This window comes from Citrus sinensis, chromosome 5 (genome assembly GCF_022201045.2).
Source record: "Citrus sinensis cultivar Valencia sweet orange chromosome 5, DVS_A1.0, whole genome shotgun sequence".
In the NCBI taxonomy this organism is placed as follows: Eukaryota; Viridiplantae; Streptophyta; class Magnoliopsida; order Sapindales; family Rutaceae; genus Citrus; species Citrus sinensis.
The window spans coordinates 22,204,109-22,228,445 of record NC_068560.1 but is presented as its reverse complement, the minus strand read 5'-3'; the positions used below and the strand labels follow the sequence as shown (position 1 = coordinate 22,228,445).

Sequence of the window (24,337 nt, the reverse complement as noted above, 5' to 3'; positions counted from 1 at the left end):
AGAAACAGTATGGAAGCTATCAAGAAACAGGCAATCAAGCTCCGAGAACAAGTCGCCAAGCAGCAGCAAGTCCGTTTCTTTTCTTTTTTAAAAAATTATATTTAGACTTTTAGTTAGTGAAATTTCTCGATTTTATTTATTTTTCATTAGTTTTTTATGATTTGTACAGGCAGTATTGAAGCATCTGCTCCATCTTGGTATTGAAAATGTTGCGGTTGATGAATCTGAAATTGAGTGTCACCAACAACTTCAAAATCTATACAATTCCACCAGGGCAGCTAAGGCACCATCCTCCTTTAGCTTAATGTATGTTGAACAATTATGATGGTTTCTATGGTTTTATCTGAACAATAATTTGGAATATTGTCAGAGGAATGTTGTCCGTGGCGTTGAAGTGTTTGTTGCAGTAAGCTTGAAACAAATGGAAATAGGTTGTTCGTTTGCTCTTGCTCTCGTTATAATATTTGATTTTTTTTTTAATTTTCTTGACTAGTTCTTGTGTACAATATTTTTGCATTCAAATGTTGTAGCGAGAAAGTTGGCCGAAGATTGTTGCAAGTATGGAGTGGAGAATCAAAGTGACAATTCTTGCGTTGCAAGAGCTGCTCTTCAATTTGGCACTTCACATGATTTGATGGAAAATGAGAGGGAAACTTTGCTTGGGATTCTTCGTGATCAGGTTAGTTCATCCCTAACTAGAAAATAATTCAAATATAGAAAATTATATGTAAATTACTACTGAAACTATTATCTTCTCATACGGAAACTTAGTTCTAAGATATTGAATAAAAGAATCCATTTTAAAGTTACAACTCTGAAATATTTAATGTTTTATATTAAAATCATTGCTAGTGACATCCATGACTTAATAATTTTATTGGTTCAAATGCTGAAGAGACCTTGTGACTTCTTACATCACTAGCAAAGACTAGCGTCTGACAAGTTATTGGCCGTGAGTTCTCTCAATTGACTCCAAGCATTTTCGATAAAGACACTTGCATCTATAGTAAAATCAAATCCATGAGACTGAAGGATGCATGTGGATGTCTTACAGGCCTAATTTAGATACTTGCATAGGTTTATTTCTATTTTAACCTTAAATACAGAAGAGAAGAACACTAACCTAATACCAATCATCCTAAGACCCAAAATTGCATAAATTATCCTTATATATATTCTTAAAGTAGGCCCAAATTCCATGATTATGTTGGAGGAACTTTTTAATTGAGGTTTCGCTCTTTCTTTTCATTTTTCTAACTATGTTACAGGTTTTTGGACATGTAGGTATCTGAGCCACTACGGGCGTTAGTCAACGGAGCACCTTTGGAAGATGCTCGACACCTGACTCATCGTTATGACAAACTTCGACATGAAGTTGAAGCCCAGGTAAGCTTTGAGGTAACATATGCATGCATAAGGCAAGATGAGAATTATATTAGATTTATATTGAATATTTTCACCAGGCAGCTGAAGTATTTAGGCACCGATCAAAGATTAGGGAATCTGATATATCAGCAGAGAGTGCTGTGAAGCTTCGAAATGCAGAAGCAAGATTGACCGAGCTTAAATCTACAATAATGGCTCTTGGTAGAGAAGCAACAGCTGCCATGCTGTCAGTTGAATCACAGCAGCAACAGATGACATATCAAATACTTTTTGCTATGGTATATACGTTAATACTTTCTTGTGTGTGCCTATGCATGTGTTGACATTCTGCCTCTTATCTTCATGTTATTGTCAACTTTTAGTACTATCATACTGATTTTTGTTGTCTTGTAATAACATGATGCATGTCCAGCAAAAGTCGAGTCACATGTTATTTTTTATTTAAGCCAAAGTTGCATTTGTCCTTTTTCCGGCCACTTCATGATTGCATGTTGGTCCAAGTGTCATTTGTTTGAGCTGCTACTTTGGCTTAATTAAAAGACTACACGTGGTTTGTCTTTCGTTGGATGCATCATATTTTAACACACTTCCTTATACATATTCCAATCAAGTCTCGTAGAAGCTAAAATCTTCATGCCCAAAGTTGATCAACGTAGCGTTTAAATAAATTAAAATATGCAAATGCTAAAATATAGGAAATCTTAACATTGTAATTAGAAACTTTTTAATATGTCCTCTATTTTAATGTTTGCATAATTTATTGAATAATTTTTCAATGCTTTTAACATTTCAATAGCAGGAACTAACATGTCTATAGAAAAAAATTCACAAATTAAACTTAATTTTTGATGCAAGATGGCCTGTTATTATTCTATTATAATTTTATTTGAATTTTAATAGCTGATTTAGATGTTGCTTGAAAGTCAAACAGTTGCTCGCTTAGTTTTACTGCATCCCAAATAAATCAGGGGAGTGATTAAAACTCATCCTGCAAATGTAATATGTTTACATCCCTTGATCAATACAAGGACAATCACTTTGGTTTGAGTGGCTTTCTTCCGCTTCTAAAAGCCTATCTTTCCAATAATGTTGAATTAAGTCAACGCTTGTTCGAAATGCTACAATAACGAAATAACGAATGGTAGTTCTAAACAATATGATTGGGGTTTGTTATGTCTTAAATTGTGCTTCTTTTCAAGATTTATGTCAAGTGTATTTCTTTCTTTACTTTCTCCTCTATTGTTGTTTTCCTGGTCTCGGGCCTTTGCAGGTAGATGCTGAGAAAACATAGCATCAACACGTTATTGCTATTTTAGAGAAGTTGTATGCGGAGGTTTGGGACTATGCATTTTAACTTGCTTGTCCGCATCTATCTATTCCTTGGAGCGTTCTCTTCTTGTTTACTGCTGATAATATTGCATTTATCATTTTCGTCTCACTTATGCAAAAGAATAATTGTGACTTTTTATTCTCTTCCAACCCTTGCTACTTGAATTAGATGATCGTATAGGAGCAATCAAATGAGTCCTCCTCGCAACATGTGACTTTGGAAATGGATGTAAATGTTGTGCAAATTTTAATGTACTCGCAAGCGCACGAATCTATTGTAGTGTAGATCAATGGTGACGAGTGTCGATCCCACGAGGAGGTGGATTTTAATTATATGTAGAATTAATTTTGTAAATGGGTGGTTGGAATGGAGGACGTGCTTATCCAGGTAGACAAGTTATGTTACTCACTCCACGATTGAGCAACAGAATCGCACCATTGATGGACTACGAAATGAGTTGAGAGCAGGCTTGATGGCTACTCAGGATATAATCAGATTCCCATAGCACCAAAAGATCAGGAGAAAACTACTTTCACTTGCCCTTTTGGCACATTTGCATATAGGAGAATGCCATTTGGATTATGTAATGCACCTGCACAAAAGGGTTACTCTCCAAGAAAAATGATATGCTCAAAAACTCACTTGGTACTTATTATGACATGTTCATTCCTTCAAGCAACTCATATTTGTCTCCGACATCAACATGTAAAGTAGCAAACATAGCGTAACATCACTTAAGACCAAAGATAATACAAATAATAAAATTTGAAATTAATCATGTCATCCAATGTTAAAACAAATAACACAATTTTTTTTTTTTTAACAACATTCTACCCCCCAACCTATTCTAAACATGAAAGAAAAATATGCATGCAGAAATGTGAAAATGATGGATCGTGACACCTCATCAGTCAATGCCACATCATCGGTCAATGCCACGTCATCATCCGTCTATGTGAACAGTGTCGTGAACAGTAACGTATACAGTATCGTACACGTGAATAGTACCGTACATGTGAATAGTGCCATTTTTCCTTTTATGCTCCTCCTAAGGTTTTCGACCGTCCTGAGTTCAAAAGTGATGTCCGTTTTGCCGTCTGATCTCTCCTTTATTGTGAAATGACTATAATGCCCCTAAAATACATAAATTACTTAATTAAAATAAAACACACGTAATTAAATCATAAGAATGTTAAATACATAAAAGTAAGGGTTGTTAGTAAGACTTGAAATGTAAAATGACGGTTTTCTCCTTTATAAATATGCATTTTCTAACACTCAACAGTAAATGCCTCGTGTGTCTATCAGAATACTGATTCAAACGGAGCTGATTTGCAAACGCATATTAATCAGAATGACGTCTACTTTATAGGGAAAGTAAGGCTTCTGCTCTCTTGCATAGGTGAAAGTCCCTCTATTGCCCTCCTCCTGAAAAATCTTAAGAAATAAGATGTGCACAAAATTGAATGTTGTCTTTTAAGATTTATTTATTTTTTTTCAAAAGAAATTTGTTGTATTTTACCATGAAAGTTGTTAATTTACTGAATTACAAACTTATCAATTAATTTGATGTTGCACAGCCTTTTGCTTAACATATTGCATTCTTATTTTAATTTTGGAGCAATAAAATTTTTTTCTACCATCTGGTCAAGTATTTGTATTATTGCACAACATCTACGGAAGTAGTGATTAGTCTTGAAAGTGGAAGATGTCTATCTGTATCCTTTCATCCCAGATAAATTGTCATATGATCGTAGGACAAATTGTAATTATTTTTTAAAATTTATTAGTTAACACCTTGAAAATTCTTTTCCCCCAAATAAAATTGCTCTAAAAGTGTCCAACTGTGGTGCTAAGGAAGTCATTCTTAGGAAACTTTGTTTAGGAGAACAGGACTTTTAAGCATGAGGTTTAGCAAACACTAATGAATTAAAAAAGAGATAGTTGTTGGATGAGTTAGATAGAATGCATGAGCTAGAAGTATCATGTGTCTCTACTATCAATATCTCAGCAACATCAAAGCTGAGTTAGGCGTGCCAAAGAAAGACAAACCACTGAAAGTTGTGTAGCCACTCACGATGTAGCAGGTGACGTAAAGTCTTGATATTGCTTATAGATACAAGACTGATAGCTCAGCATCCCTCTTTTTGAGATTTTCTCTTAAGTTAGATGGGCCTTTTTATGATTATGTCTGAATTATGATACTCCTTACTTGGTTTACCTAGAAAAACTATGTTTATATGGATGTGACTTGGGGGCAATCTATGTATTTGATGATAAATCTGGCCGAGAAAGCTTATATTGCTAGGCAGAGGAAATTGACTGACCATAAGCTCTCATGTTAAATCCATCACTCAAAAGATGTCGGACACTTGTAATCCTCATTATCTATGACTTTCTTGTGCATAGGCCATGTTTTGTGGAGAGCAGTCAAAATTTCAAATTTAAAATCTGATCCATAATTTAAATAACTACATAAAGTTATACAGAACTTATTAGACTTTGATAGCTCTTAGTAACCCAATCGTCATGATATCGTATAGTACATATTAATGTCGTAGTAAAAATGGAATTTTGTTTCTAATATATCTTTGTTGGCCATGATCATAGTGGTTACAATGAACGTTGCTGCTACTGTTGCCGCTTTTGTTATGCTTTTTTTAAGTTCTATTTATCCCATTATCTTGCAGGTTATACATCCATTTGATGCTCAAGCAAATGGAGAGCTAAGTCTTTCAATTGATGATTATGTTGTGGTTCGCCAGGTACTTTCCCCTCTAAATACCAACACAGATTTTTCTACTCTGCTATTAACTTATCCTTCTAATAACTTATGATATGTGGAATTTAGAACTAATGCTTATACTTATTTGATGTTCAAAGCACATGGCATTTTGTTCTTAAAATTTTGATTGAAAAGCAATGAGTTAACAAATGATGGTTGGTTTTCTTTCTTCCTACCATATATTCCCTTTTACATTGAAGTGCAAATCAGAATATAGTAGGGTTGCTAGCTCAGTTCTCAACCACCCAGTTTACCCTTATAGACGTGTGAATTTATATCTTGTTATGCTTCCATAGTTATGCTGTTATTTCAGTGATCACAACTAATTCACTCCTCCTACGTAAAAGAATTAGTTTTCCCCTTAGGTCTTTGAACGGTCAACTTTTGTTTAATTCACCATTTTAGTTATAACTTCTCAAGGTGGCTCCTATTGGATGGTCGGAAGGTGAATGCAAGGGCCAAGCTGGTTGGTTTCCCTCGGCATACGTAGAAAGACAAGAAAAAGCCCCAGCTAGCAAGATATCAGAAGCAAACTCCTCACCTGAATGTGATGTGACTTCTTAATGAACTCTTGCAAGTATCTATATGTTCTTTTTCTTGTATTATATTGCTATTTTAGTTTATAGAACGACTGCGACAATTGATAAGTGGTTTGATTGCTTCTTTTAATGAAATCTTACTAAACTCGAAGTAGTATGTGCGATCATATGCATTTTAATATTTGTATTTATCTCCAAGTTGAGAAGAATATCTGTGGTAACAATTGTGTTTCCAAATTGCCTTGAAAAAAAATACACATCATGTTGAGCAACAAATTTTTACTGTTATTTCTTCCCAGTTTTAATTTATTTTCTCCCTGACTTGAATGTTATATTAGTAGCTTGATAAGAAAGTAACTCAAATCAATCAAATTGCCTTCATGCAAGAGATTGAATTTAGAATTTCTCTGTGAAACTTTTCAATCATAATATTATGAAATATGTGTGCATGAACTTGTTAATTTCTAGTTGCATTTGGAGTATGTATGATATAATCTGAATCACTTGTATAATGTTCTTCATCTTCCACTTGAAGGTAATGAAACTTCTAACTAGTGAAATTTTCTAGTCTTAAAATTATGAAATATGTGGGATTGACTTAGAAATTTTTGGTAACATCTAGAGAATGTATGGTATAATTTGAATTTATTAGCATAATCTTCATCTTCATTGATTTGTAAATTATGAAACTAATATATAAAAAACTAATGTTAAATCCTAATTATCTTTAGTTCTTAAAATTGTTGAGGAGATATGAAATTCTGGTGGGTGGATTTGAGAGTTTTAGCTTTGAGAATACTGCTTAATCTCTACTTTGATGTTGTTGTGCCCCTTGTTGTGGCGAGGCATGAATCTTCTTGAATTTTTTGTTAGGCTTCAACTTTATTGGATATAGACCTTTCTTGATGAAATGTATGGGTCCATCGATTTGGTGTTAATGTTGCTAGTGAAGAAGATGATGATAGCACAATAATCGTTCTTTTTTAGAGTAAAATAGGCGATCAAGTGTATCTGTGTGTTTCATTTCTTGTGTTTAATTATAAAATTATTCTGAATATAGTTTCTAAATGAATGTTATAGAGTGAATGCTTTTAACATTGGAGATGGTTCTCTTATTTAAGTATGCTGCACAGTATAGGGAAGCTATAAGTTACGGTGGACAGATATGGGTTTGGATCCATCCTGCTCCAAATCCAGATCTGCAAAACATGATCACTCAGTTTTTTAAGTGTAGAGACAAATGTGAAGTGCTTGGAAGTTGGAAGCTATATAATGCTAAATACTACTACAATTTTAATAAAAAAATATTTCCTAAACAAACTTGATTAGTACTTAAAGAATCGTAATTAAACTACTAATTAATTTCAATGATAAAATCTTGTTGGAATAAGATTGTCTACAACAAAATAGTAAGATGAAGTTATCCACATTTCAACAAAGTAAAACCATCTACGTCGCCAATAAGAATTTACATATAAAATAATAACAATTGCAAATATCACAATTACGTACGATGTTGTAAATGTGATAAAGAAACTGTCCATGTCAATTAAATTATCATCTCGTTCATTGCCAATTGAAGCCTCCGACATAGTTGCTGGTGATCTGCAAATGGGCAATGGCAATCCACAAAGAAAAGTATTTCCCTCATAGCTACTCTCATTGAAGGTTGCAAATTGTGCAGTCCATTCTGGAATTTCGCCTGATAAGTTATTGTATGCCACACTGAAAACCTCCAATGTCTTTAACTCCACTAGTTGATGAGGGATTTTCCCATTCAATTTGTTGTTGGAAAGATCCAAACTTTCGACATGCTTCAAGTTTGAAAATGTTGATGGGATCAATCCTATCAAGTCGTTGTGTGATAGATTCAATGTTTGAATCCTTGTCAAATTTCCAATTTGAGGAGGAATAGGACCAATTAGCTTGTTGCAAGAAAGATCAAGTCCTGATAGGAGGCTACGCACTTTTCCTTGGTAAATGTACACAATGTTCTTTGTTGTGAACTCAAAAATTTCATGGATTTGCTTTTCTACATTTCCTTGAGGGCTTTCGATGGAAAAAAATATTTCAAATTGCTCATCAAGACTAGAACTATTGCTGTAACTTTCATAAAGTGTGGTGTTATCAAAGCAAGGAGGAATAGGACCGTGAAGATTATTATTAGAAAGATCTAACAATTGTAGTTGGTTCAATTCGCACAATTGAACTAGCACTTCACCTTCAAGATTATTATGACCTAAGATAAGGTGGCTTAACTGAGAAAGCCCATCAACCCAATCCGGAATGCTGCCATTCAAGCGATTATAGCTAAGATCTAATATCACAAGGGAAGAGCAATTAAAGAATGTACCTCTTTTTAGCTGTCCATGTAACATATTTTTTGAAAGATGAACTTGTTTGATAGAGAGAGGATGGAAACAAGATGGTAAACTTCCAGATATGTTGTTGTCTGAAATGTCCAAAATCTGAAGCAAATCAAGCTGACAAAACTCCACTGGAATAGGGCCTTCAAGATGATTATTGGGCATTATAATATATTGTAACCATGTGAGATTACCCAACCATCGTGGAATCTTACCCGAAAGACTATTATTGTTAAGATACAATCCTTCTAGTGAGGAGCATTTAGACAAACTTTGTGGGATCTCACCTATGAAGCGATTGCCCTCCAATTGTAACCATTTCAAGTTTATCAAGTTAAAATTTCTAGAGAACATGTGACCTTGTAGGTTGTTATTTGATAATGCAAGAGACTGCAAGTTGACGCAACCAACGGCCAAGTGCTCGGGGATTTCACCAGTCAAGTGATTGTTGGATAAGTCCAGAATTTGGAGGAATTTCATATTACCAAGTGAAGAGGGAATGCTACCGTCTAAAGCATTCATGGAATTGTTGAAAAGGTATAGACTTGGTAAAACATCTCCAATTTCTATTGGAATGTGGCCTCGGAAGTTGTTGTTGGATATATCCAACATTCCTAACCGCTTGTGTGAATGAATTGGCAACCGGAAAGGTCCTCCAAGAGAATCATTGACGAGAGAAAGTTGTCTCAATTTTGTGTTGTTTTCCAACAACCAAGTTGGAAATTCTCCATTCATCTTTATATGTGAGAGCTCAACAGTCTCCAGATCATGTTGATGGTAAAGGAATTTGGGGAATGTGACGCCATCTTCATAACCGGAAGACAATGAGAGACGTGATAATTGGAAGTTTGGGGCGGTCAAAGAATGTGACTGAGTTATTTCTGCATTTAGTTCGTTGTTGTCAGCATAAAAAGTCTTGAGTCTTGAATGATTGAAAAGTGGTTCAAGTGAAATTGGGATCTGGAAGTGATTGTTTGAAAGATACAGCTTTTCAATGGATGTCAAATGAATGAGGGGAGACGAGGAGATGCTTCCAGTAAGTTGATTGGAAGAAACATCTAATATTCGGAGGGATGTCAAATTTGTCATGCACCAAGGCAAGCTACCTCTTAAATCGTTAGAACCAATGTATAACTCTTGCAGATGCACCGGCGAACAGAGGCCTGGAATTTATTAAATTCATCAATTAATATAATATAAAAATTAATGAATGCGTATTGTTCTTTTATAATAAGTGATTCGTTTGGGTAATTAAATATTTAACTGAAAATTAATATTATAGATTAAGAATGGAGGGTGGGAGCATCTGATTAACCTCGATCAAGAATCCTGCTGCTGTTAGTGCCAAGAGTAGAATATGACAGTGATAAGTACTTAAGAGAAGGCATCGATTCACTGATGACTTGAAGAAAGTTGGTGTTGAGTGCAATGCGCGTGGACATCATGCCCAAATGTTCCAAACTCTTGAAATGAGGAAAACCTAGCAGAAACATTAAACAATAAAATAAATAAATAAAAATATTGAATACGTAGGACAACACTCAGTGAGTGCACAACCAACACTTTTCTTTTACCTTGACCATGTACGACACCATTGACTTCACAATAAGATATCGACAGATTTTTTAACGAAGGGAATAATGATGCAATGCTTTGCAGAAGGCTTATATGAAGAGAGGAACCGTGCAATGTCAAATATTCCAAGTTGGTGAAATTGTGCAACTCTGTTTAGAATTAGAGGGAATGAGCAAAAATTTAGCTTTATTAATAATACAGAAAATTAATTAATTAACAGTTTATTTATAAATTTGGCCACATCTGTACCTTTTACTTACCTTGAGTAGTAGTTGTCGCTATATCGGTAAAATTATTATCCTTCAGGTAAAGAGTGTTGAGGGATGGGAATGATCCCATAGACTGTAACAACTTGCTTCCATCTCTAACTCCAACATTCGATAGATAGAGGCTTTTCAACTTCTTCAAACCTCTGTAACCTGTTTAACAATAATAATAAGGATAGAATTGAAAAAAAAAATCAAAATTTATTGTCTAAATTTAGATCTAAACAAAATAAATGACTAATTCAATTATGACTCATTTCATATTTTATGCTTTAGGAAAAGAGCAACATTGTTTTTCAATTGCTATAAAGATTAAAGAACCGGAATCAAATCTTTATTACATTCTTTTTTTGAAATAATAGTATTACCTTTTGTTTTTTGAAATAATATGAATTCTCTGTTTCTTTATTTTTTTTTAATTATGTTTTTGTACATTTTGGGTCTTCCCTAATCAAACGAATTAAATTAATGTAATTAAATAATATTTTAATTGTTTACCTTGAGGAACCTTGAAATTGTCTATTTCATTGCCGCTCATGTCCAACTCCTCTAAGTTGCTCAAGGAATCAAATTCTGCAAACATGCCAAGACTTAAGACTTAAGACTTAAAATAGAGTTAATAAATCAATATAAACAAATGATAAATTTTAGGAAAATTATCATTCGTATACCCTATATTTGCTTTATTATCAAAAATACTACAACACTTTAAGGGTGTATCAATCGTCCACCCTAAGTTGATGAAATGTATCAACCGACCACCAAACTGTTAATTGCCGTTTGAAAGTTAACGGAATTACAGTAAATTGACGATTTTACCCTTGAAAATTATCACTTGTATCCCCTTAAACTCTCTTTTTATCACTTGTATACCCTTAAATTATCACTTGTATCATATGAAAAGACCAGATTACCCTTATGATGTTATCATATTTAAACGGCAACTAACGGTTTGGTGGTTAGCTAATACATTTTGTCAACTTAGGGTGGACGATTGATACACCCTCAAAGTGTTGTAGTATTTTTGATAATAGAGTAAACTAAGGGTATACAAATGATAATTTCCCTAAATTTTATCATTTTTAACTGGACAAAATTGTAAATTAGTCATGGGGTATTTGCTTCACAGTTAGAGTAATTTTTTTTTAATCTTAAAGTCAAGACATACAAAAGTACAAGATGAAATTATGAGAAACATTGAAAATTGTATTTATGAATTGCTTAAAACTATTTTTCTAATATTACTCATAAAAAAAAATTGAATTCAAAGCCTTGAATCTTATTTTAGCATGTTAATGGAAGAGTTGGGAGAAGCGATGACGTTTTAATTACGTACCTTTAACATTAATACTTCCTTCCAATCCATTGTAAGATAAATCTAATGATGTTAATGATGAAAGACGGGCAACAAATGACAAGATGCTATTATTGAACAAGTTATAACTTAAATCAAGTATCGTCAAGTTGCTCAATCTTGATAACGTCTCTAGCGCTGCAAGTAAAGTCAAAACAGAGATCACAAATAATGTTTGGTGTAATTTCAAAATTAATCACTTAAAAAAATATGTCAAAATTGTCAACTGAACGAAGATGCATATAATTGTTCTGTCTTGATATTCCACTTAAATTAGGAGGGAGAAAGTAAATTAATTAAATTAAATGAAACACCTTCATTCTCAACACTACCGGCTATATTGTTCTAACGTAAATCAACCCTGCACCCAGCCCCATCCCATTGACAACGGTCAGTCGTGACAAAAATTATAAGGAGAATTGAAGAAATGTTTTAAGTCTCGAAAGACCAAATCTCTCATGCACCAAACATCCCTCACGCCACCTCCCTTCTAATATTATTAATACTAACAAAACTAACATTATCACCATTTTGGATTTTGAACCACCCATTTTATATATATTTTTAATTAACAAAATGCACACTCTGTGTCTCTTTGCCTCTGCAACCAACAAGATGGCTCTATGTTATTTATAACAAACACATCTAACAATTTGTACACCCAGGCCCCAGCTAGTTTTCAGTTGACTTATTTGGTGGTCTTTAGTCTTCTCCTAGTCTTTCATGCCCTTAACTTTCTTCCTTTCTTTCCATATTTCTCATTTTGCTTTAATTTTCCACAATTCTACCTTGGATTGTAATTATTAATTCCTCACATATTAATTGAGTGAACGCTTGCCCACCTCACTTCAACAACAACAACAACAACAACAACAATAATAATAATAATAAATAAATAAATAAATTCATTCTTCAAGCAATTGCAGAAGGCTTAAATGGAGTGAGGACAAGTCCAATGTCAAATACTCCAAGTTGGTGAAATTGCCAACTCTGTTTAGAATTAGAAGGAAGGAGCGACGAATTTAGCTTTATTAATAATACGGAAAAATTAATTAATTAACAATTTATTTATAAATTTGGCCACATATGTACCTTTTACTTACCTTGAGTAGTAGTTGTCGCTATATCGGTAAAATTATTATCCTTCAGGTAAAGAGTGTTGAGGGATGGGAATGATCCCATAGACTGTAACAACTTGCTTCCATCTCTAACTCCAACATTCGATAGATAGAGGCTTTTCAACTTCCTCAAACCTCTGTAACCTGTTTAACAATAATAATAAGGATAGGATTGAAAAAAAAATCAAAATTTATTGTCTAAATTTAGATCTAAACAAAATAAATGACTAATTCAATTATGACTCATTTCATATTTTATGCTTTAGGAAAAGAGCAACATTGTTGTTCAATTGCTATAAAGATTAAAGAACCGGAATCAAATCTTTATTACATTCTTTTTTTGAAATAATAGTATTACCTTTTGTTTTTTGAAATAATATGAATTCTCTGTTTCTTTATTTTTTTTTAATTATGTTTTTGTACATTTTGGGTCTTCCCTAATCAAACGAATTAAATTAATGTAATTAAATAATATTTTAATTGTTTACCTTGAGGAACCTCGAAATTGTCTATTTCATTGTAGCTCATGTCCAACTCCTCTAAGTTGCTCAAGGAATCAAATTCTGCAAACATGCCAAGACTTAAGACTTAAGACTTAAAATAGAGTTAATAAATCAATATAAACAAATGATAAATTTTATCATTTTTAACTGGACAAAATGATAAATTAGTCATGGGGTATTTGCTTCACAGTTAGAGTAATTATGAGAAACATTGAAAATTGTATTTATGAATTGCTTAAAACTATTTTTCTAATATTTACTCATAAAAAAAATTGAATTCAAAGCCTTGAATCTTATTTTAACATGTTAATGAAAGAGTTGGGAAAAGCGATGACGTTTTAATTACGTACCTTTAACATTAATACTTCCTTCCAATCTATTTTCAGATAAATCTAATGATGTTAGTGATGAAAGATGAGCCACAGATGATAAGATGCTATTGTTGAACAAGTTATGACTTAAATCAAGCCTCTTCAAGTTGCTCAATCTTTCTAGACCTGCAAGTAAAATCAAAACAAAGATCACATATGATGTTTGGTGTAATTTCAAAATTAAACATTTTAAAAAATATGTAAAAATTGTCAATTGAATGAATATGCATATAGCTGCTCAGTCTTGATATTCGACTTAAATTAGGAGAGCGAAATGTAATTTAATTGAATTAGACGAAGCACCTTCATTCTCAACAAAACCAGCTATATTTTTGCCATGTAAATCAAGTGACTCAAGTTGTTGGAAGGGAGTAAACAAAGAAGCATTCAAATACCAGCTGTACTCTCGCCGATACGTGCCAAAAAGGTCTAGCGCTATCACTCGGCATGTGGTGTTGCTGCACTCAACCCTTTCCCACTGACAACAATCAGTAGCTCCCTCACCATCTCCCCAGTTGTAAAGATGACTACCAGTATCATCGAAGAAATGTTTGAGTCGCAAAAGAGCAAATCTCTCGTGATCCAAACATCCTTCACTCCACCCACCTTCTAATATTATTAATAACAGAACAAACATTATCACCATTTTTGATTTTGAACCACCCATTCTAACTATATCTTTAAGTTCTAAAAAACACACACACTTTTTCTATCTCTGTAACCAACCAAGGCTCTATGCTATTTGTTTATAACACATCTAACAATTTATACACCCAACTAGCGTATAGTTGACTTATTTGGTTGTCTTCTGCAACTCTTTCATGCATTAATTTTCTTCCCATTTTTTTCCATATTTGTCGTTTTGCTATAATTTTCCATAGTGACGCGTTTTGAGCTATCAACAAAGGATAAATGAGATAGATTGAGATGACAAATGAACAGAAACTATGAGTATGTGTGTTTAGTAAGAGAACGATTATACGTTTTTATTATATATCAACCTAACAATTAACTTTAAACAATTATAATAAATAAAAATATGATGTTAAAAAATAATACAGAACATGAATAATATATTTTTGTAAACAAAATTTGTGTAACCATTTATCAAATTAAAGAGTATATGTGTGATGTCGACTGGTTTGCGTAAATAAAAAGTATTGACTCTTAAAAAGACATCAATTTTATGAAAGACAATAACGCGGTTTGATCCACTCTATAATTAATGATGTTATTTTCAAATAACAAAATTTTCTAGCTTTTGGAAATTTTGGAGAGAAATTAATTTGGTTGTTTTCTTGATTGACGGTAATCAAATAATGGATGACTCGGAAAAACCTTCCCTTGTTTTTTTATTAAAAAAAAATGAAACAGACGTAAGCAGAAGCTATAACTGAAAAAAAAAAAAAGCGCATTAAGATAGAACATAAACCTGGTAACTTTGATGCATTAATTATATTTCATTAAAATGAATAATTTGGTCATGACAACAATAAATCTATCAATTTTTAAGTCATCAAAATAGTTGAAAATATTTTTTTACAAGAGGAGTGAGAGTCATTGCCCTCAATCAAAGAATGGTACCATTAAGTCTAGAATATGACACTCACGGGTTGAAATCCATGACCAAATTAACATTCTAAATTCTTGAAATTAAGATAGCCTGAGAATTAACAATAAACAAAAATTAAATCAAAATTTTAATTTTATTCACGTAATCTATCCAAATAGGTTGAATCATCAACACCAATTTTTTCATTTCTAATTTAATACGTTTTCATTATTATTGGAATAAAGGAATTCAGAATCTCATTAGAGTATATATAACTTAAAACATTTTTTAATTGAAATTAACTTAAAAGCAAATATTTAATAAAAAATAGCTTTCTAGAAGGATTATAATTATATGGGGAGGAGACCAGTCCATTAATGTCAATTCTTCCAGGTTGGTGAAATTGTACAACCCTAGGTATTGAGGAAAATTAGTTAGCATTTTGTTAACTTAATTATTTATTTTGCCACATCTGTAACTTTCACTTACCTTGAGAAGCGATCACAGTACAATTGAAATTAGACTAAAATTATTAACAAAAGGAAACTCATCACAGTACAGTTGATTTTGTATAAGACCACCCTACTTATTAGATTTTTTTTTCTAATTACAATATTATTCTTAGGTGAAATTACTAAAATAAGTACATAAAAAATTATTAGTTTAATTATTATCTATTGTAATTGAGAATTTAAATTTGTTATACCGTATAAACCTTGGAGATTTTTTATGTTCTTAAACTCTTTCATAATCGTTCAAATATTGCATTGATGGAGGAAGAAGATATGCAATCGGAAGAATTTGAAAACGCTGAATATTCTAGGGGTTAACAAAAGTTTAAAGTTGAAATTCAAAAGTTTTACTTTTCATTGTTTTGGTGTTGATTTGATTTGATTTTCTTTTTCAAATTACCAAGATAGACTTGAACGTGAGCATATTCTAGGGGTTAGAAAGATATGGAAGTTGATGTTATTAAAAAAAAAAAAAAATCAATCGTCTTAATGTTCAGGACAAGTCATTTCAGTAAAATATAAATCACCTTCCACTCATTTTAGAAATCTTACCATTTTTCTTATCCTTTTTTGTTAAATTGTATTTTGTTCCACACGGCAAAAAATTAAATTCCATACGTTTTGCTTGTTGTGGAATTCTATGTACGTTTTGAAATTTCTTTAGTTAGTGGAGTCAACAGGGCTAGAAATTATTCTTGTAGAGTTGTAGACTTGTAGGGCAGCTACCGGAGTCCACACGTTTTAATGTTTGTAGAGTTAATGTTTGTAGAGTTGTAGACTTGTAGGGCAGCTACCGGAGTCCACACGTTTTAATTTTATGTCTTGGCGTTAAATTATTAATTATTCTTTTCCATTGTTTCAGGGCAAGTCGCACCATAACCCAAAGAGCGGTGGACATATTCAATATCGCTGCAGTAAACATCTCCATCCCCACGCGAAGGGTGATTTCCTGTGTGGGTTGTGATTTCAAATTCTTCAATATCAAGATCTTATTTACCCAATTTCAATATTTGTTAACGATTATTGTATTTAGTTTTTACTCGATTAAAACTCATAATTGATCAATCAAGATCATTCAGTTAAATTTAAACACTTTCATGCTGCTATGAAAGCATCATTGCTGATGTAACAAAATGCTTAATGATATGTTAACATCATAAAATCTACCTTGATAGGGTTCTTGCCAGTGATCACCCTATTCCTTCAAGACAAATCACAAAGACCACATTCAAGGAAGAAAACTTCCCTCTTTCAGCATATCACATCTGGTTAATTCTTCAATTTCCTGTACTTGAGCAGGGAAAAAACATATGCATAAACAGCTTCAAATGAGGAAACTTCAACTATGGAGGCTACAATGATGAAGAAATCGGTGGCATTCACTTCGTGATCTTTCTTCTCGAACTCTGCAAGATTGGCAACAACTTTGTTCAAACAAACACTATCTTTCGATTCTCGTAAAACCTCAACAGCTTCAACCATCTCAGTACATCCTGTAATATTTAACGTAGCTGAAGCATCTTTTCCTAATGAAGTTATGCTCTGACCTAATTGCCCTGACCCAATTATAATGACTGGTATGCAGTGCCATTAACTTTTCAATGTACCTTTAGCTAAAGATCAATGATGACATGTAATGTTGCATCTTGTTGATCAGTACAGGAGTGGATTTTTGCAGATTAGTAACCAGCCACTCATAATCCGACAATGTAGCTTCAAATAAAGGCTCCAAAAACTCACATCTGGCCAGAATTTCAGTCGGGGGTACTCCAGCAATTAAGTTAGTATCCAGACTTGGTTTACCCTTGAAAAGTTCTTCAGGCAACTTAACCAGAGTACTCTCAAGGGCAGAGGGAGATGCGCTCGGGATAACCTCTTGCTTGAAAGGCAATGCTCTCGCTGTTTGCAAGCAGAATTCTATCCATTGATGGATTAATGGAAATGCACCTCTGACTCGCCCTCCAATTTGTTTTGTTTCAAGTCTTGAGGCAGCAGGGATTGCCTATAAAGAGAATACGAACTTATTAGTCACATTATCGTGTTTACTGATCACTAATATGAAGGAGATAACAATGTGAATATTGAAGTAGAATGGCAGGCATGGGTATACCCAAAGATCAGCCCATAAGCTAGCACCAGACTTGGGAACAACAACAGCAACATTAGACATATGTTTGACAGCAGGAAGAACATCACTAATCCACCCAACAGCAACCCATACATCTCCAATTGCAAATGCCTTCAGATAGTGTGTACTGTCAAACAGTCGAACCTATGTAAAACCCAATAAACGCAGATATTGTAATATTGTTACCGGTATCGACAAAGATATTAGCATCTAAAACAAATTATTGTAGAAGATAAACAATGGGGAGGAGCATGGGCATTCTACATATTGTTAGACATCTTGAAGCCCCCATAATAGGATTGATCAAATGTTAGGTAACCTAAAAGATGCGACAACTATCTTTCATATTACATGTGCCCTTAACTCAAACCGGGCAAAGTATACAATAACTAGAACTTATAGATGATTCTACTAGAATACTATGCACAGTAGATTTATAATATTCATAAATCAAAACCTATCATCGTTCACCTGAAAGACTCCTGAGTTGCACAAACCAATTTCACTACGCCATACCAAAACTTTGTTGAACTTTCCTGGATACACCTGATTGCACCTACTATCCCCCTTCATTACAGCTAATAACCACATAATTTAATTTTTTTGAAATTGGCATGCCAGACAAATTTGGTCAATTACAAACATATTTCTGCCTAAAAATGCATCCATCAAAGGACACTGACTTCTTGTTGTCACTTCATTTTGTTAGTCTCTATTGCTCGCGCATTCACATTAAGGAAACGAACCAAATGGAGCCAATTTACCCACACCACATTATTATGGATTTTCATTGTTTTGGGTTTTTGTTAATTTAATGAGACAGAATCTCACATCCCTTGCCATTTCTTCAGCTAAATTTAGGAGCAAAAGCCTTTATTGCATCCATCTCAGGAGAGAACACCAACATATGTATTAATATGTGTGAAAAGGAAAAGACAACACTAACATATGCATTTATATGTATGAAAAGGAGAAGAAAACACTAACATATGCATTCATATGTATGAAGAAGCAGACTTTTACAAACAAAATCAGTTGTCAGGCAATAACATGCAATGACCAGATATGATTTCTGTAAGAGTACCTGGTTTGCCAGTAATGCCAGATTCTGCTGAACAGCAATCTTCCCACCAGCAACTTGCGAATCAATATAGTTTGAATTGTATGATGTTCCCCTATACTTCAAAACTGAACCAATAACCTCTCGGGGAGAATTAACCATTGAAATTCTTCCTGCGAGCTCAGGCTGCCACAGATCTTTCCAGTCCTACAATGCATTTTCATTAATCATGTTATTGTGCATAGAATGCAGATCTCTCAAAACAGCATCAACAAATTTCTCATTCTAATTTCCAGTGTGAACAAATTGTGCAATGACCAGAGCATCTCAAAATATATAACAACTCTGCAGCCTAATCCTTCATGTTCCAAGCAGGCACATGTTGAAAATGAGGAAAAAAAAAGAGCCATCAAATGCCCCCAAAAAACTACCATTTGGCAGTTCATTTCAGAAAACAACTTCAAACAAGATCTTACTAATTGATGTCCAAATAAACTTCGCCTCATCATTTCTACCTGTCACAATGAACAACATTTAAACATCAATAAACAGGATCAAACCAGTTTTATTATGTTTTTGGAATGTACTGATAGTCTCACACTAAGATGATGAGGAACTGTAAATTATTTGAGGAAAGATGTTACTTTTTATTGTTAGAGCGGTGAAATTTTTATTTTAATTATTAGAAGCAGATATCCAGTGGGGATTATATAAAGGTTGAGAGATATCTTGGTATAAAAAAGGGAAAAAAGAATGAAGATCCCCTGTCCTTATTCATTTAAATTTTGACCATTTTCGAGACAAAACTTGACTACAGAATAATAAACTACTGAACTGTTTTCTCCCCATATTCTTTATTTTGAGATATCTTCTCCAAGGTAACCCACGTATCAAAGCATACTTCATACATTGGAAAAATTCTCCAACATTACAGATGATAATTTGAATTGTGAGACATGAGACACACTGTGTTTGTTTTAACATCAAGTTAGTTGGCTATGCTAAATGACATTGACAGTGTTCAGTGACAATATTCAGCTCAAGATTCTGCAACTTTTTGGGTCAAACTGAACATAATTGAAAAAATAATGATCAACCTACAATAGGGATTAGTAGTTAGACCAATTGCTCAATCTTGGGCAAGAAAAATTTAGTGCTACTGACCGTCTGTCCCATTTTGAAGTGCTCATGTCGCATTGTGACGTCAGTTAGCAGGTTTCAGTGGCATTGACCAAATTTATTAATTGCATCGAGCAGGAGGTTAACTGGACTTTCCTAGGATCCTGGATGATGTCTACTCTGTGGCCTTAGAAATTGGAAGTTACCTCCACCTTCATAACTCCCTAGACATTTCAATGGATATTTTAATTGGCAGTCAATAGGTTCTCACGGTTATACTATCTTAAGCTCTGATATTAACCCTGACTTACCAGCTAGCATACCCAAGGAGACAATATTTAATTTTTCTAGTTCACATCCTAGCAACTCACTTATTAAGTGCCATCACTACATGCTAACGTAGCATAGCTTCTCATTGATCTGAGTGTACATTTGAGTACAACGACAAAGTTTAATGAACCATTTGTAGAAGATAATATCATTGAGTTTATAGACTCTTTCAGGGATGCCATTGTTACCCGTCAATGAGATGCTTCTAAAGATATTATCATAAAAAATATTGAAGAGAAAGGCAGTCTTGATTTTGTTTGATATAAAACTAAATGAGTTTAAAGAAAATTATTACCTCAATCGGAGCCAAATTATGCTTTCGAAATTTACTTTTCTTGTAGGCTATCACCGTTGTGCCCCACCTGTACGGTGCCGCCCATATTTTACCTCGAGGATCAAAGACAAAGATGTTACCTTCCATTTGTGACTTAAGCATTTGAACCAATCTTGGTCTTCAGCTCCAGCCATTGGCTCAATCAATCTCTTTTTAATGGCAAAACTAAGCCATGAATCACCAACACTAACCAAATCAGCAGCCATATAAGAAGCTGACTTAGCCTTAACTTTGTTAAAGGGCACAGATAAATTGTTAAAGATCCCATCAATGCTAGCACACAAATTCATCTGAAACTTCAATCTCTTTCCCTGACTTCGCATAAAATCCTTAACCCAAGATTGAGGCACTGAGTTCTGAAGAGAAACGACTCTCAAAGGCACGGTCAATGCGTACGTTTTTGATTTCCAATTCTCAAATTCTTGTTTCAACTTCTCATCCTTTTCTTGTTCGGTGTCTTGATTAAGCAATTGGTCTTGTGGGGCGACAATTGGAGTGAGAGGGAGCTTCGTGGGACCGGCCGAGCAAATACGGACTCCGAAGCCGAGAAAGAGTAGGACGGTAGCAGAAGCCAGTTGAAGAGGGAGCTTGAAATGGAGATAGAGAGGCTGTCGGTCTCTGTGAGCAGTTGGATTAATGTGGGCCCGGGAGAATCTGATGGCCTTAATTGAGCGTGGTTTAGTGGGTTAGGGTATGGCAGTTGAGAAAGGGTATAAGAAGAGTTTAGTTAACTACGAATTTTGTTATAAACATTATAACAAAATAAAAATTGGAAATAACTTTTTGTTTAAAAAAGTTAAGGAAAGTTTTTTAAGAAAGTTATAAAATGGACATTCTGTTTTTGTTAGTAACTTTTTGTCAGCTATAGTTTTAACAACCCATGGACCTAACTTTTTGTTAGTAACTTTTTGTCAGCTATAGTTTTGTGAGTGAATTTTTAGACACCGAAATATATATTTTGGGAGAGATTGAGGATTAAAAACTGATTTGCATTTTGTCCACTTTTTTTTACTTAAAAAAAAAAAGATATTTGGCCACAAAAAAAATTATCATAACAGAAGCGATAGTATTATAACATAAACGGTGTTGTCCTTTTGTGTGCTACAAAAATAATGCAGCATGAACATTACCCTTTTTTTTTATTGATAATATTCAAATATCAGTACTAAAAAAAAAATTACAAGCTTCATATAAATACATATTTGATTTTAACTAGAATATTTGATTTAAAAAAAAAATAGTTCACCTTATGTTAAAAACTAATTTTAAAAAGATAAAAGTTTTAGAATATTCTTATTTACTGTACGTTTTTATTTCTTTTTTTTTTCATAACACAACTTTAAAATAATATGTTAGTTATAATAATTTAATAATTTATTTCTTAAAAATTCTACACTCTACTAATAAAAAATACACGTTAAGCCTTAATAGCATTATACTATTTTAATATCTTTTCAACATATAATCAAACATTACATAAGTGGTGAGTGAATGTTTAGACACCGAAATATTCCAAGTGGCAAACTTTAGACACCGAAATTTCCTTTTCTTTTTAATCTATTTCATAAACTCCATCTCCATGTAATATATAATCTGCTTAATATACACCCTAAATAAGGCGCTAATCTAAGAATATAATGCCCAATCCTTCATCATGTATCACATTTTATAGATGTGTCGTTCCAGTGATAGAGGCTATTACTTGGAGCCCACTCCAATACACTATTCCATGGCCCTCCAAACCGAAAAGAAGGAAACCGAATGCTTATTTATAGCTTCATCTACTGACTCAGCAACTCATGCCTACATTTCAAATTGGGGTTTCACTTCATACTGAATCTTACTGTTGTCATCACTTTAGGGTTTCAATTTCTCACTCACTCACTCACCCCAAAGTTGCTAAAAATGTAAAATGATTCTTTCTTTTTGTTTACTAGTTTCTAATTTTAAAGAAACACCTTGGGTGTTTTTTTATAGACATTTACTACATGTACGTTCTCAGCTCTTAATCATATTACTGTGTAAATTTTGTGTTCTCTGGGTTTTCTTGAATCTGTTGGAAAATTAAATAAAAATCATTTCCATTCAAGAACTTTCATTTGGGGTCATTTTAATATAATATTCCAAGAAAAGAAGTGATTTCAAATTCTAATATTTGCGTCAATATAAGTAGTCAAATTGAATATGTTAGTGAAATGCTGCCTCACTGTCTCATTGAATATGATTTAGCTAACAGGGCTAGAGGTTGTGGATGCCAGTGGCACTGAACAAAGTATTGGGTGGTAATTTTAAGACTACGCTATGCCCAAAACCCAAGTTAGGCGATTACAAATACGGGAATCAATGTCACTTTGCTAGGAATGGAGAGGATAGATTGCTTAGTGAAATGCAACTTTGTAGAATGCTGAGAGATGTGCTGAGAGATGTGCGGAAGTTTCTACTCAGTTTAGGCTCAGTTTAAGAATAGCCTGGTGATAAACATTTTGAGTGGTGGATCTTCTGTGGATAACAGAAGTAGGTCTATTCAATGGGAACGCAACAAGGGGCTTGCTAACTCGTTCAGGTTGTGCAAATGTTAAAAGCAGAATGCCAGTTGTATGAAGTTTTGTCATTTTCTTTATAGAACTATGAAAGCTTGGAGTCCACGACTCAATGGAATCTCGGGCTAAGCCAATGATTGTTTCAAGCACTTTTTCTACTTTCAATGTCCAGAATAAGACTATTTCTAAGCAGCAAGTGTAGGATATGAAGTGCAAATCAAAATAGACAAAAGTGAAGAGGAAGATAAGTGGTATATATGTTGATTGGATTGAAGATACACCACTTTTGCCTAGTTCTTAGAATAAAGCAGAAAGCTATAGTTAAAAATATACCTTATGCTAAAGATAAGTAGTCAATAGTTCTATTAATGCAAAACTTTGCGATTAATGATGATCGCTGTCTATTTTAAGAGCTTTTAATAGAATTTAGTAGCCCTGATTTTCAATCTCAGTGTTTTGCGGCTGTTATCGACATCTCTCTGTTACATTTTTCAAGTTTCATTGATAAATTAGTAGTTAGCCTTATGAAGAATGCACACACCATAACCATGTACGTTAAATAGCAAACCTGCATTTTATTGAACTGTGAACTACTGATTCAATAAAGCTCAACATAAGCTAACAAGTATTTGTGAAATTGCTTCATGGTACATTGTTTGAAGTATTTAAGCTAATATATGATTATTAATGGGCTCGTGAGCCAACCCCATTAATTATATGTACATATATATAATGTTACCATTAATATGATATGTGACATCCCATAACAGCTAATTATAGATCTTTATCCATTTTCATAATTTGCCTTCTGGCTTCCACTGCTCGTCACTAAATTCAAAATCCATTGCACTTCAAAACAACATGAGAAATCTTATAGGCAAATCATGACCAGTTCAAAGATAATAGCGATTATAGGGAAAGAAAATTAAAATCGAAGACGCATATAAAATAATCAAGCTACTGATGAACAAAATAACATGAAAGTATAAGTATTTATACTATACCTTCACTTATTAGGAAGTTTGTTTCGCTATTGGGTAAGATCAAGCTCTCTGCATATCCTATTGGCAAAAGGAAATCACACATGTGTGATCTCTCTCTCTCTCTCTCTACACACACATATACATGCATGGTCATCATTTTAGAAACCGATTGAGAAATCATTGTCA

General features: G+C 33.4%; 3 protein-coding genes and 1 pseudogene across 27 annotated transcripts in view; 2 read left to right on the top strand and 2 right to left on the bottom strand.

Moving 5' to 3' along the window:
- Window positions 1-6,323, top strand: part of LOC127902615 (SH3 domain-containing protein 1-like) — a 36,905-nt pseudogene extending 30,582 nt beyond the window's left edge.
- LOC107174289 (uncharacterized) overlaps window positions 1-21,331 on the bottom strand; it is a 34,763-nt gene extending 13,432 nt beyond the window's left edge. Inside the window, exon 1 of one of the 5 annotated variants that reach the window (XM_052442248.1) lies at window positions 21,031-21,331. The gene's annotated coding sequence lies outside the window, so the exon portion shown is untranslated. Of the gene's footprint in view, window positions 1-20,589; window positions 20,849-21,030 lie in introns of those variants that run through there. The other 4 variants (XM_052442260.1, XM_052442254.1, XM_052442253.1 and 1 more) reach the window with 4 other exon arrangements.
- LOC107175196 (SH3 domain-containing protein 1-like) overlaps window positions 1-24,337 on the top strand; it is a 76,440-nt gene that overhangs the window by 29,731 nt on the left and 22,372 nt on the right. The gene's annotated exons all lie outside the window — the stretch shown is intronic.
- Window positions 7,373-24,337, bottom strand: part of LOC102613321 (receptor-like protein 15) — a 74,911-nt gene continuing 57,946 nt past the window's right edge. For 5 of the 21 annotated variants that reach the window (XM_052442189.1, XM_052442192.1, XM_052442203.1 and 2 more), the window contains 9 exons: window positions 13,573-13,719; window positions 13,208-13,282; window positions 12,705-12,863; window positions 11,584-11,739; window positions 10,746-10,820; window positions 10,242-10,400; window positions 9,981-10,130; window positions 9,722-9,886; window positions 7,373-9,569 (listed from right to left, as the gene is read on the bottom strand). In XM_052442189.1, the coding sequence (XP_052298149.1) occupies window positions 7,405-9,569; window positions 9,722-9,886; window positions 9,981-10,130; window positions 10,242-10,400; window positions 10,746-10,820; window positions 11,584-11,739; window positions 12,705-12,863; window positions 13,208-13,282; window positions 13,573-13,719 (3,251 nt within the window). In that variant the 3' untranslated portion in view covers window positions 7,373-7,404. The remainder of the gene's footprint in view (window positions 9,570-9,721; window positions 9,887-9,980; window positions 10,131-10,241; window positions 10,401-10,745; window positions 10,821-11,583; window positions 11,740-12,704; window positions 12,864-13,207; window positions 13,283-13,572; window positions 13,720-24,337) is intronic. The other 16 variants (XM_052442191.1, XM_052442196.1, XM_052442195.1 and 13 more) reach the window with 12 other exon arrangements.